At 53.5% G+C, this 11,184-nt stretch overlaps 1 protein-coding gene and 1 long non-coding RNA gene across 2 annotated transcripts in view; one reads left to right on the forward strand and one right to left on the reverse strand.

Moving 5' to 3' along the window:
- The window catches only part of LOC145534149 (uncharacterized), a 541,812-nt gene that overhangs the window by 19,839 nt on the left and 510,789 nt on the right, over window positions 1-11,184 (forward strand). Inside the window, exons 4-5 of the long non-coding RNA XR_014074275.1 lie at window positions 3,093-3,204; window positions 10,739-10,850. This is a non-coding gene — a long non-coding RNA (uncharacterized LOC145534149). The remainder of the gene's footprint in view (window positions 1-3,092; window positions 3,205-10,738; window positions 10,851-11,184) is intronic.
- LOC145533885 (uncharacterized) lies at window positions 5,238-7,526 on the reverse strand. Its single transcript, XM_081561230.1, has 3 exons — window positions 6,856-7,526; window positions 6,144-6,456; window positions 5,238-5,890 (listed from the first exon to the last, which is right to left on the reverse strand). The coding sequence occupies exons 1-3, from the start codon at window positions 7,090-7,092 to the stop codon at window positions 5,262-5,264; spliced, it is 1,179 nt and encodes a 392-aa protein (XP_081417356.1). The 5' UTR covers window positions 7,093-7,526; the 3' UTR covers window positions 5,238-5,261.

Below are 11,184 nucleotides of genomic sequence, written 5' to 3' on the forward strand. Positions count from 1 at the left end.
ACTTTCTGCTCCTCTGTTTCCATTGAGATTCTGTTCAAGTGTCCCAGCTCGGCTTCTGCGGGTGGCTGAGCTTCTAATGGCTCCCTGCATTCTTGTCTTTTCCTCTCCAAACCTTCCGTCCTTTCCCCCCTTCTGGGGTGGAAGGGCGCTGTCATTGCTTCTACCTTCGAGGCAGATTGAGGAAAAGTCTGGACCGTCGACTCCTTTCCTCTCTTTGCTTCCGTGTCTCTCTCTGGCTGTGTCCCTCTCTTTTCCTTTCTCAGTTCCGTCTGTGTCTTCCTCTTTCTCTCTCGTGTGTGGATGGATGGATGCTAGGGATGCACATGTATATGATTAGATGAGGGTTATGTTTTAGGGATAGGTTAGAGGGAGAGAAAGGCTTTAGGTCGGAGTTGGTCATGGGGGAAGGGTCAAGGGTGGTGGTGGTGTTGTTTCTTGGAATCTGAGTGCTGTGCATTCTTCGTCTCTTTCCATATGAACCCCTTCTCAGATACACCACTTGCAAGGAGTCTCTCATGTTCTGTTTCCTATCTTTTGCATTTGTGAATGCTTAGCTTCTCTGTTGTGAAGAGGTTCCATTGGATGGAAACCCATGGGTGTACTTCGTGTACCTCTTTGCCTTACTTGAAGAGACCCATTTCGACCTCCGCCCAGCAAATGGCAAGGAGACTCTGATGTTAAGGAGCCTTTGACCTACGCTTCTTTCTAGCTATCTCATGACATCAGTCTTTAGGGTGAGGTTTTCCCCCTATATTGAGGTGGTATGAGATCAAAACCAATAGCGTTCTTCAGATGTAGCTGTCTGGTTTTCCCATGGACATTGATTGAAGAGGCTTTCTTGTTCCCATTTGGATATTCTCCCCTTCTGTGTCAGAGATGAGTTGACCATGGATGCTGGGGTTTGTTTCTGGACCCTCCACTTTATTCCATCGATCTGGATCTGTGTGTGTTGTTGTATTCCCAATAGCATACTGTCCTGCTGCTGCTGCTGCGGCTAAGTCACTTCAGTCGTGTCTGACTCTGCGTGACCCCATGGCCTGCAGCCTACCAGGCTCCTCCGTCCAGGACGTTTTCCAGGCAAGAGTACTGGAGTGGGTCGCCATTGCCTTCTCCGATACTCTCCTGAGGATCCTAGTTTGGTCGTCTAATTTCCTTTCACACAACCTTGGATGTCCGTATCGGGGCTTTTTCGTCGGATTGTATTGACAGTTTAGGCTCTTTTCTGTCTCCGTACCCCTTTTGCAATTCTTTGTTCGGTGCGAAAATGCATTGGCATTTTGGGAGGAATAGCATCGAAGCTGTGGATTGCCTTGTGGGGCTGTGACATCATTTTCCCAATAGGAATTCTTTCAAGCCCTGAGCACAGCTTCTCTTTCCAGTGATTGGTGTGGGCTTGATCTTCCTTCTTCCATCTCTCGCCATTTTGTGAGAACAGGTCCATCCTTCCCTTGTGGGTTAGATGGACTGGTGGGTATCACTTCAGTGAATGGCATTGTCAGTGGGGGTGATAATTCCCTTCTCGTTGGAAGACTTTGCTGTGAGTATTAGAAATGCAAGTGACTTCTCTTCCCCTTCCTCCCTGTCCATCTCTCAGAGCCACCGGGAAACAGAGGCCTCATCCACGGTCACACAGGCCTGAGGGGGTGCAACTAGACCGTTGTTTCTTCAGGCCCTCAGTGCTGGACATCATCCGGGATCCTCTGTGTGTGTCTTCCTCAGTCTGGTGTCCCTTCAGACCTTTCCCTAGTTTTCACAGGCTTGTTGCGTTGGTGTTCTTTGTCTGTTTGGAGATACATCCTTGATAAGCTTTGTGTTTCCACTCATTCGTCTCGCGATGTATGACCTGTCTTTTGCTTTTGTCATGAGGTCTTTCCCACAGTAGATATCTTTGATTTTGCAAAGTCCACTGTATTCTCTGGGTTTTTTTTTTTTTTGTGGACTGGCTTTTAGTTTTGTGTGTGAAGACTCAAAGCACGTGTCCGGTTTCTGCTCATTGTTCTTCGAGATTTGTGACAAGTTTTCATGGAAAGTTTGTCTAGGGATAACTGGAAGTGAACTCGGTGTAAGGTGTCAAGTCTCCATCTCCATTCCTGTCATCCCCTGCAGTTTCCAATTCCCTGTTCCTGAGTGGTTTTAGAGACCTTGTGGGGAGTTTGGTTGCATTGGAGTTTGCATTTCCACCTTGATTCGATTCACACTGTTCTGCCCTCAGGGACACTGTCAAGGGGGAGTGAGGAGCAGCCTGCACTTCCAGCAGTGACCACACGGTGGGGCGAGTGCTGCTCTCCCCTCAGGGAGCCCCAGGCCACAGGCATCCCAGTGAGGAGCCAGCTCTGTGCTCAGCTGAAAGGAGTTAGTCTCTCAGGAGCCTCTGAGCCCTTGCCTTTGGATCACCCAGGGTGGGCATTTACTGGGACAGAAAAAATTGCCCTGAATTCCATGGACGGAAGAGCCTGGCTGTGTAGAGTTCGTGAGTTGCTGCGAATCAGACACAACTGAGGACACAAAAATTCTATAGATTAAAACACTTTTTGGGGGTGGGGGGGAGTGAAAGGGGGGGATGTGGGTTTTTTTGTCTTATATAATAGCCAAGGGAAATCTAGTTTAAACCTAAATTCACATAGACGGGAAAGGTATAGCTCTCCGTCACCCTATTAAAAAAAAAAAAAAAAACTACTAAACTTTTCTGAAAGTTTATTTAGTAGCTTCCTTGAGCAGTTCATTGTGAAGCATTTTTTTTTTTTCTGTGACATTGGCCTCATTAAAAAGCACGGTTTGCCTTTACTGGATAATTCTGTTCATTGGTTTCTTAGGGAACCTTGGTAATATTTGAGTTTCCTGGGGAGTATGGTCACATGACCTGGCCCTGGCCAATCGGTGCGTTCCACCTCCCTGGCCACTGTGATTGGCTCCGGGCTGGGGCAGTGCCCAATCGGGGCCCAGGGCCGGGCCTCCCGTTGGAAGCCAGGGGAAGACGAGCTGTCGTCCTGCTGGGGTAGGGGAAGGGGTGGGGCCGGGGGAGGTCAGGCTCCAGCAGTGGGAGGGGCGTGAGGCCCGCCTGCGGCAGTTGGTGACCTTCCTGCTCCCCTCAGGGCAGAGCCGCCGGCCTGAGAATGAGGGCGCTGCTGAGCCCAGGGCCTGGGATGGCCCGTTGCTGCTGTGGTCCCAGAGCTCCACCCGAGACCTGAGGGAAGCCGTCTGCCCGTGAGTCCTCTCCCGCTTGTCTGTCAGCTTGTTTGAACCATGCTGGGTTTTCTGCCCAGCTGGCTAAGGGGAGTCCCTGGAAATGCAAGGGTGTGGGTTTTGGCAGACTTCAGGGAAGACATGCCAGATGAGCCTGGGAGACTCCAGCTTAATCTGGATTCAGGAGATATCTCTTCGGGCCAGCTAGTAATTGTAGGATAAGCCTAATGAGTCTTCACAGGATGAAGAGAGTAACGTGCCAAGGTAGCAATCGATGTCCTCATTCGAGAGGATGAAGCTGGTGCTCAGAGAAGGGGGGAACTTGGCCACAGCAAGGAGGTGTGCACCCAGACAGAACCCCCAGATCCGGCCATTGGAGCTCAGGGAGGCCACTGGTGTGGCTTGTCCCTGTGGCAGGGGCCGAGGCACGCAGCCCACCCTGATTCCTGCGGGGGCCTGACTTGGGAAGTGCCATCTGGTAGCTTTGAGACTCACCAAACCAAATTGCACTGGAGAGAGGAGGGACACCTTCCTTCATCCACCCCCCACCCCCGCCGGATTCCCACATACCCTGACCCCTTTCTCCCGATTTCGGAGCCATTTCCAGAGTCCCGCTCATATGACCTCATTCGAAGTGCACTGTGGACGAGCTGCCATCTGCAGCTACTACCACAGCGGCCAAGGGCTTTAGCTCCCGACTACCTCCCTTCCTTTGGAACTTGGGGGCCCTCTACTCCCCACTTGCACACCACAGACCTTTGCTGAGGATTGTGGGGACCCTCACTCAGTTTGCAGTACGTTGTAGCCATCCCTGTCCTCTCTATACCTCCCTTGAAACTCAGCTTGTGAGCTCCTTTGGAGCAGCGTGGCCCACCTGGCTGCAACGGAAGAGACACAGCTGACAGTGAAACAACAGCTTAGATCTGAGACCCGGAAAGCTCTGTCAGAAGGGACCTCCCTCTTCACACCGTAGAGGCTGTAGGAGGCGCCAGGCTTTCGAACCAGTGCTGGGGCCAAAATGACTCCACAGCTGTTTTCCTTCCTGGGGAGGGTTCTGGCTCGAGTGGGAATGGCTCAAGTCTCCTAAGGTTCTGCAAGCCCACTGTGTGCAGATTCACGGTACACAGAGAGGAGAAGGTGGAGTCCTGCCCTGTAGGTGGTCACAGCTCACGGATGAGCCAGGCAGGCAGGCAGGCAGGGCATGAGAACACCTGAGCTGCCTTCCTGAGTGAATGGTGTGGGGGCAGAGGAAGAGAAGCCGGTCTGCTCCCTCGTGTGGTGCCCCGGGCAGGTTGTCCCCAGAGGAAACCCTTACGACGGTGAGGACTATCACTGCTGTTTCCCAAGGGGTTCCGTCGGTGCGTGTCTTCCCCGGAGCGGTCAGGCCGTCTCTCAAGTACACGGGCCATGGGCATTGCCTCTCCTTGGAACTTCCCATGTGTTTCTCTTTTTTATGGAACAGTGATTTTCTAGAGGGGTTCTGGGCCACAAGGATGTTGGGTCATTTTCTAGCCTTCTGTCATGAAGAACGCTTTCCTGGGTGTTGGGGTGGTTTGTTGTTCCAGCTCCCTTTCTTGGCTTCTTTTGGGAGCTGGTGCAACAAGACGAGCTCAGCCTCTGCCTTCTGGCTGAGATGTCACCCTTGACACAGCAATGCCTGCCTGGAGATAATCATGGCAGTTGCCAAAAGGGCTTCGTTTGGCACATGGTATCTTGAAAGGACGTACACCGTCCTTTCAGATATCAAAGGCTAGTTCAAATGACATACAAATGAGAACTCTCCAATGGAGTCTTACAGTAGTTGGAGAGTCCAAAAAACACTCCGTCAGTCATTTCACTGAGAGTCATTGATTGGGGACACCAAGAATATAGGAAGGAATGCACAAAGAAAGGATGAAATTGTGTTCAGGATCGGGGGAAGGGATGAACAGGGCGTGCTTGCCTTGAATCCAGGCTTTGTTGGGGGGGTGGGGCATAAAGATCAAACGGGTCTGAAACTACAAAGTGGTGATGGTAACACAGTATCACCAGAGTTACACAACAGTGTTCCCAAATTGCAACAATGATGAAAAAGTTTACTAATCCCAACTTAACCAACAAAAGTACAGGAAACCATACAAAAAATAAAACATCACCAGAAAGGTGGAAACAAAGCAAATGCAAAGCAGTTCAGGGGAAAGGAACTCCATGTCCCCTGGGGGCAGACCGAGTTGCCAGCGTCCACGGTGAGCAGACGGGGATGGAGGCTGCAGAGCCGACCGCTCCCCTGGACGTGGTGTTTCCGGCAAGGGCTCTGGGTGTCTGTCCAGAGCGGGGGCTCGTTCTCCCTGCAGGGGTGGGTGAGTCATCGTGGGCGTCTGGGTGTTGCGCGGGAGCCAGGGCAGGCTCTCCCTGCCGAGGCGGTGACTCCTCCTCTGCCTCGGGTTCTCCTGCCAGAGCCCGAGCAGGTAGAGGTGCACGTGGAGGTGGAGGTTCTGGCTGAGGGGGTGGGACATCAGTGCCTGGGGCTGGGGGTCCTGCAGGCATGGAGATCCGATCTGCCCGGTGTGCTGGCCAGTACCCAGCTGGCCTGGTGTCTCTGCGAGGGCAAGTCTCGGTTCTCCATCTGCCCTCGGTGGATCCCTGGGTCCTGCACCTGGAGCCAGCACCTCTGTAGGGACAGGTCTGGGAAGCGGAGCCTGGTTCCAGTTGGAGGCCAGTGCTAGAGCTGGGGGAGAAGCAAAGTTTGCCCACAGGCCAGCCTTGGCATGTGCGTCTCCCGGGACAGAAAGCTTCCAAGAGATTCCCAAAGAATACCCAGCGTCGGATGTCTTTTGGGACTGAAGTGTGCAAGATGGGGGGCGGGGGGGTGTGAGGCCAGCGCTTGCTGCAGGCCCAGCAGCAGCTTTCGGGGACTCGTCCCTGTGTAGCTCAGCACCCCCTCCCCACACACTCCCGTGCACCAGCCCCAGCGTCCTCACCTCTGTGCTCTGGCGTGCTGGGCTCCAGGTCCTCCTGCTGCCTCAGAGGCCGGGGTTCTCGGGACTCTGGGTCGGAGCCGGGTGTGCTGAGCTCCGTGGCAGCCTCAGACTGGGCCGCCGGGTGTATCCTGGGCGGTGTCTCGGCAGCAGGCCTTCCCCGCCTCCGCTTCTCCCCCGGTGGGGCTGATGCCTCCGTGGGCACGCTCACCTGGAGCCTGCACTGGGCCTCACGGGCGGGGGGGTGGTGCTCCGACCCCTCCCTCCGGGAGGTGGATGGGGTGTCCCCGTCCTCGGCCTCATCACGTGGGAAGCTCTGCAACGACAGTGACCGTCAGCCAGCCATGCTAGGAGTTTTCCGAGCTGGGCCTGGGCAGTGGAGCCGCTGCTTCTGCCTGCTCGAACTTCTCTTCCCAGAAGGGTCAGAGACGTGTGTCTGCTCAGATCCCCACCCGGGAGGAAAGAGTCCCACCTGAGGGTGTGAGGTCCGCCTGGGCGGCCGCCGCTGCCCGCACTCTCCCCATCCCGCCCAGCCTGCTCTCCCCTGGGGTGTGGACACAACTTGTCCGCAGGCTTCTGACCCCACATCCGCCTGGGCTTCCTTGAGGGAGACACACCCCAAGAAACCCGCATCCACACACACAGGCAAAGGACCCGGTGTTTCCGGGTGGCATGGGAGAGGCGGCCTGGTCCGTCCTGGGGCTCCCCGTGTTACCTTTCTGTTTCTCCGGGCAAAGGGCCAGAGGCCTCTCGGGGGTGTCCTGAGCCAACGTCGACAGGGTGCCCGCGCACACTGCCTGTGAGCACTCCTGAGGCCCCGGCCTCTGGGCAGGGGCAAACAGCAGAACATCCTGGCAGCCAGTGAACTGGCTGGGGGCTCCTCTCCGCTCTGGAGGCCTGGATACCCGGGCTGCGGGTTCTGTTGGGTTCTGTTGCCGGCAGGTGACATCATCTCCTGGGGTTCGTGCTGAGGTCCCTTCCCCAAAACTTCCCAAGGGAATCTCTGGGTTTCTGACTGCTCGACCACCCCCCTTAGGCCATGTGCAGGCACAGTGACACCCACACAGCCCAGCCCACAGCCCTGGGGAGGCCTGGGTTCAGCCAGGGCCTGAGCTCCGAGGACCCCACTGCTCTCAGACCAGGCTCCTTCTTCTCATAAGTGGTGTGGCCCTGGACAAGCATATGCCCCTCAGGGTTGCCCCAGTCTCTCCATCTGCAGAGTGGTGGTCATTCTCCCATCTGCTTCCTAGGTCTGTCGGCCTACGAGCAGCTCCATGCCTTTCCACCTGGGGCCGATATCACGTGGAGCTTGTGCGCTGAGACTTCAGAAAGAAAGATTCCATCCAGGGCTGACACAGCACAGAATGGGGCAGAACGAGGCCTGGATGTGCCGTGGTACCCAGGAAAAGGCACTCCCCCTCCTGACTGTTTTGAGACCCCGCATCCAAGTTGGAGGACCGAAAGGAAGACTCGAAGGTCTCCCTCTCTTATAGAAAAGAGTAGCCAACTTTCTGCTCCTCTGTTTCCATTGAGATTCTGTTCAAGTGTCCCAGCTCGGCTTCTGCGGGTGGCTGAGCTTCTAATGGCTCCCTGCATTCTTGTCTTTTCCTCTCCAAACCTTCCGTCCTTTCCCCCCTTCTGGGGTGGAAGGGCGCTGTCATTGCTTCTACCTTCGAGGCAGATTGAGGAAAAGTCTGGACCGTCGACTCCTTTCCTCTCTTTGCTTCCGTGTCTCTCTCTGGCTGTGTCCCTCTCTTTTCCTTTCTCAGTTCCGTCTGTGTCTTCCTCTTTCTCTCTCGTGTGTGGATGGATGGATGCTAGGGATGCACATGTATATGATTAGATGAGGGTTATGTTTTAGGGATAGGTTAGAGGGAGAGAAAGGCTTTAGGTCGGAGTTGGTCATGGGGGAAGGGTCAAGGGTGGTGGTGGTGTTGTTTCTTGGAATCTGAGTGCTGTGCATTCTTCGTCTCTTTCCATATGAACCCCTTCTCAGATACACCACTTGCAAGGAGTCTCTCATGTTCTGTTTCCTATCTTTTGCATTTGTGAATGCTTAGCTTCTCTGTTGTGAAGAGGTTCCATTGGATGGAAACCCATGGGTGTACTTCGTGTACCTCTTTGCCTTACTTGAAGAGACCCATTTCGACCTCCGCCCAGCAAATGGCAAGGAGACTCTGATGTTAAGGAGCCTTTGACCTACGCTTCTTTCTAGCTATCTCATGACATCAGTCTTTAGGGTGAGGTTTTCCCCCTATATTGAGGTGGTATGAGATCAAAACCAATAGCGTTCTTCAGATGTAGCTGTCTGGTTTTCCCATGGACATTGATTGAAGAGGCTTTCTTGTTCCCATTTGGATATTCTCCCCTTCTGTGTCAGAGATGAGTTGACCATGGATGCTGGGGTTTGTTTCTGGACCCTCCACTTTATTCCATCGATCTGGATCTGTGTGTGTTGTTGTATTCCCAATAGCATACTGTCCTGCTGCTGCTGCTGCGGCTAAGTCACTTCAGTCGTGTCTGACTCTGCGTGACCCCATGGCCTGCAGCCTACCAGGCTCCTCCGTCCAGGACGTTTTCCAGGCAAGAGTACTGGAGTGGGTCGCCATTGCCTTCTCCGATACTCTCCTGAGGATCCTAGTTTGGTCGTCTAATTTCCTTTCACACAACCTTGGATGTCCGTATCGGGGCTTTTTCGTCGGATTGTATTGACAGTTTAGGCTCTTTTCTGTCTCCGTACCCCTTTTGCAATTCTTTGTTCGGTGCGAAAATGCATTGGCATTTTGGGAGGAATAGCATCGAAGCTGTGGATTGCCTTGTGGGGCTGTGACATCATTTTCCCAATAGGAATTCTTTCAAGCCCTGAGCACAGCTTCTCTTTCCAGTGATTGGTGTGGGCTTGATCTTCCTTCTTCCATCTCTCGCCATTTTGTGAGAACAGGTCCATCCTTCCCTTGTGGGTTAGATGGACTGGTGGGTATCACTTCAGTGAATGGCATTGTCAGTGGGGGTGATAATTCCCTTCTCGTTGGAAGACTTTGCTGTGAGTATTAGAAATGCAAGTGACTTCTCTTCCCCTTCCTCCCTGTCCATCTCTCAGAGCCACCGGGAAACAGAGGCCTCATCCACGGTCACACAGGCCTGAGGGGGTGCAACTAGACCGTTGTTTCTTCAGGCCCTCAGTGCTGGACATCATCCGGGATCCTCTGTGTGTGTCTTCCTCAGTCTGGTGTCCCTTCAGACCTTTCCCTAGTTTTCACAGGCTTGTTGCGTTGGTGTTCTTTGTCTGTTTGGAGATACATCCTTGATAAGCTTTGTGTTTCCACTCATTCGTCTCGCGATGTATGACCTGTCTTTTGCTTTTGTCATGAGGTCTTTCCCACAGTAGATATCTTTGATTTTGCAAAGTCCACTGTATTCTCTGGGTTTTTTTTTTTTTGTGGACTGGCTTTTAGTTTTGTGTGTGAAGACTCAAAGCACGTGTCCGGTTTCTGCTCATTGTTCTTCGAGATTTGTGACAAGTTTTCATGGAAAGTTTGTCTAGGGATAACTGGAAGTGAACTCGGTGTAAGGTGTCAAGTCTCCATCTCCATTCCTGTCATCCCCTGCAGTTTCCAATTCCCTGTTCCTGAGTGGTTTTAGAGACCTTGTGGGGAGTTTGGTTGCATTGGAGTTTGCATTTCCACCTTGATTCGATTCACACTGTTCTGCCCTCAGGGACACTGTCAAGGGGGAGTGAGGAGCAGCCTGCACTTCCAGCAGTGACCACACGGTGGGGCGAGTGCTGCTCTCCCCTCAGGGAGCCCCAGGCCACAGGCATCCCAGTGAGGAGCCAGCTCTGTGCTCAGCTGAAAGGAGTTAGTCTCTCAGGAGCCTCTGAGCCCTTGCCTTTGGATCACCCAGGGTGGGCATTTACTGGGACAGAAAAAATTGCCCTGAATTCCATGGACGGAAGAGCCTGGCTGTGTAGAGTTCGTGAGTTGCTGCGAATCAGACACAACTGAGGACACAAAAATTCTATAGATTAAAACACTTTTTGGGGGTGGGGGGGAGTGAAAGGGGGGGATGTGGGTTTTTTTGTCTTATATAATAGCCAAGGGAAATCTAGTTTAAACCTAAATTCACATAGACGGGAAAGGTATAGCTCTCCGTCACCCTATTAAAAAAAAAAAAAAAAAACTACTAAACTTTTCTGAAAGTTTATTTAGTAGCTTCCTTGAGCAGTTCATTGTGAAGCATTTTTTTTTTTTCTGTGACATTGGCCTCATTAAAAAGCACGGTTTGCCTTTACTGGATAATTCTGTTCATTGGTTTCTTAGGGAACCTTGGTAATATTTGAGTTTCCTGGGGAGTATGGTCACATGACCTGGCCCTGGCCAATCGGTGCGTTCCACCTCCCTGGCCACTGTGATTGGCTCCGGGCTGGGGCAGTGCCCAATCGGGGCCCAGGGCCGGGCCTCCCGTTGGAAGCCAGGGGAAGACGAGCTGTCGTCCTGCTGGGGTAGGGGAAGGGGTGGGGCCGGGGGAGGTCAGGCTCCAGCAGTGGGAGGGGCGTGAGGCCCGCCTGCGGCAGTTGGTGACCTTCCTGCTCCCCTCAGGGCAGAGCCGCCGGCCTGAGAATGAGGGCGCTGCTGAGCCCAGGGCCTGGGATGGCCCGTTGCTGCTGTGGTCCCAGAGCTCCACCCGAGACCTGAGGGAAGCCGTCTGCCCGTGAGTCCTCTCCCGCTTGTCTGTCAGCTTGTTTGAACCATGCTGGGTTTTCTGCCCAGCTGGCTAAGGGGAGTCCCTGGAAATGCAAGGGTGTGGGTTTTGGCAGACTTCAGGGAAGACATGCCAGATGAGCCTGGGAGACTCCAGCTTAATCTGGATTCAGGAGATATCTCTTCGGGCCAGCTAGTAATTGTAGGATAAGCCTAATGAGTCTTCACAGGATGAAGAGAGTAACGTGCCAAGGTAGCAATCGATGTCCTCATTCGAGAGGATGAAGCTGGTGCTCAGAGAAGGGGGGAACTTGGCCACAGCAAGGAGGTGTGCACCCAGACAG

This window comes from Giraffa tippelskirchi, chromosome 14 (genome assembly GCF_054371585.1).
Source record: "Giraffa tippelskirchi isolate mGirTip1 chromosome 14, T2T-mGirTip1v1.2.pri, whole genome shotgun sequence".
NCBI lineage: Eukaryota > Metazoa > Chordata > Mammalia > Artiodactyla > Giraffidae > Giraffa > Giraffa tippelskirchi.

Coding starts and splice junctions, on each gene's coding strand:
- LOC145533885 (XM_081561230.1), bottom strand. CDS start 7,092: ATGATGTCACCTGCCGGCAACAGAACCCAACAGAACCCGCAGCCCGGG. Junction 6,457..6,855: donor TTGCCCGGAGAAACAGAAAG/GTAACACGGGGA, acceptor CTGTCGTTGCAG/AGCTTCCCACGTGATGAGGC. Junction 5,891..6,143: donor CAGCACGCCAGAGCACAGAG/GTGAGGACGCTG, acceptor CTTCTCCCCCAG/CTCTAGCACTGGCCTCCAAC.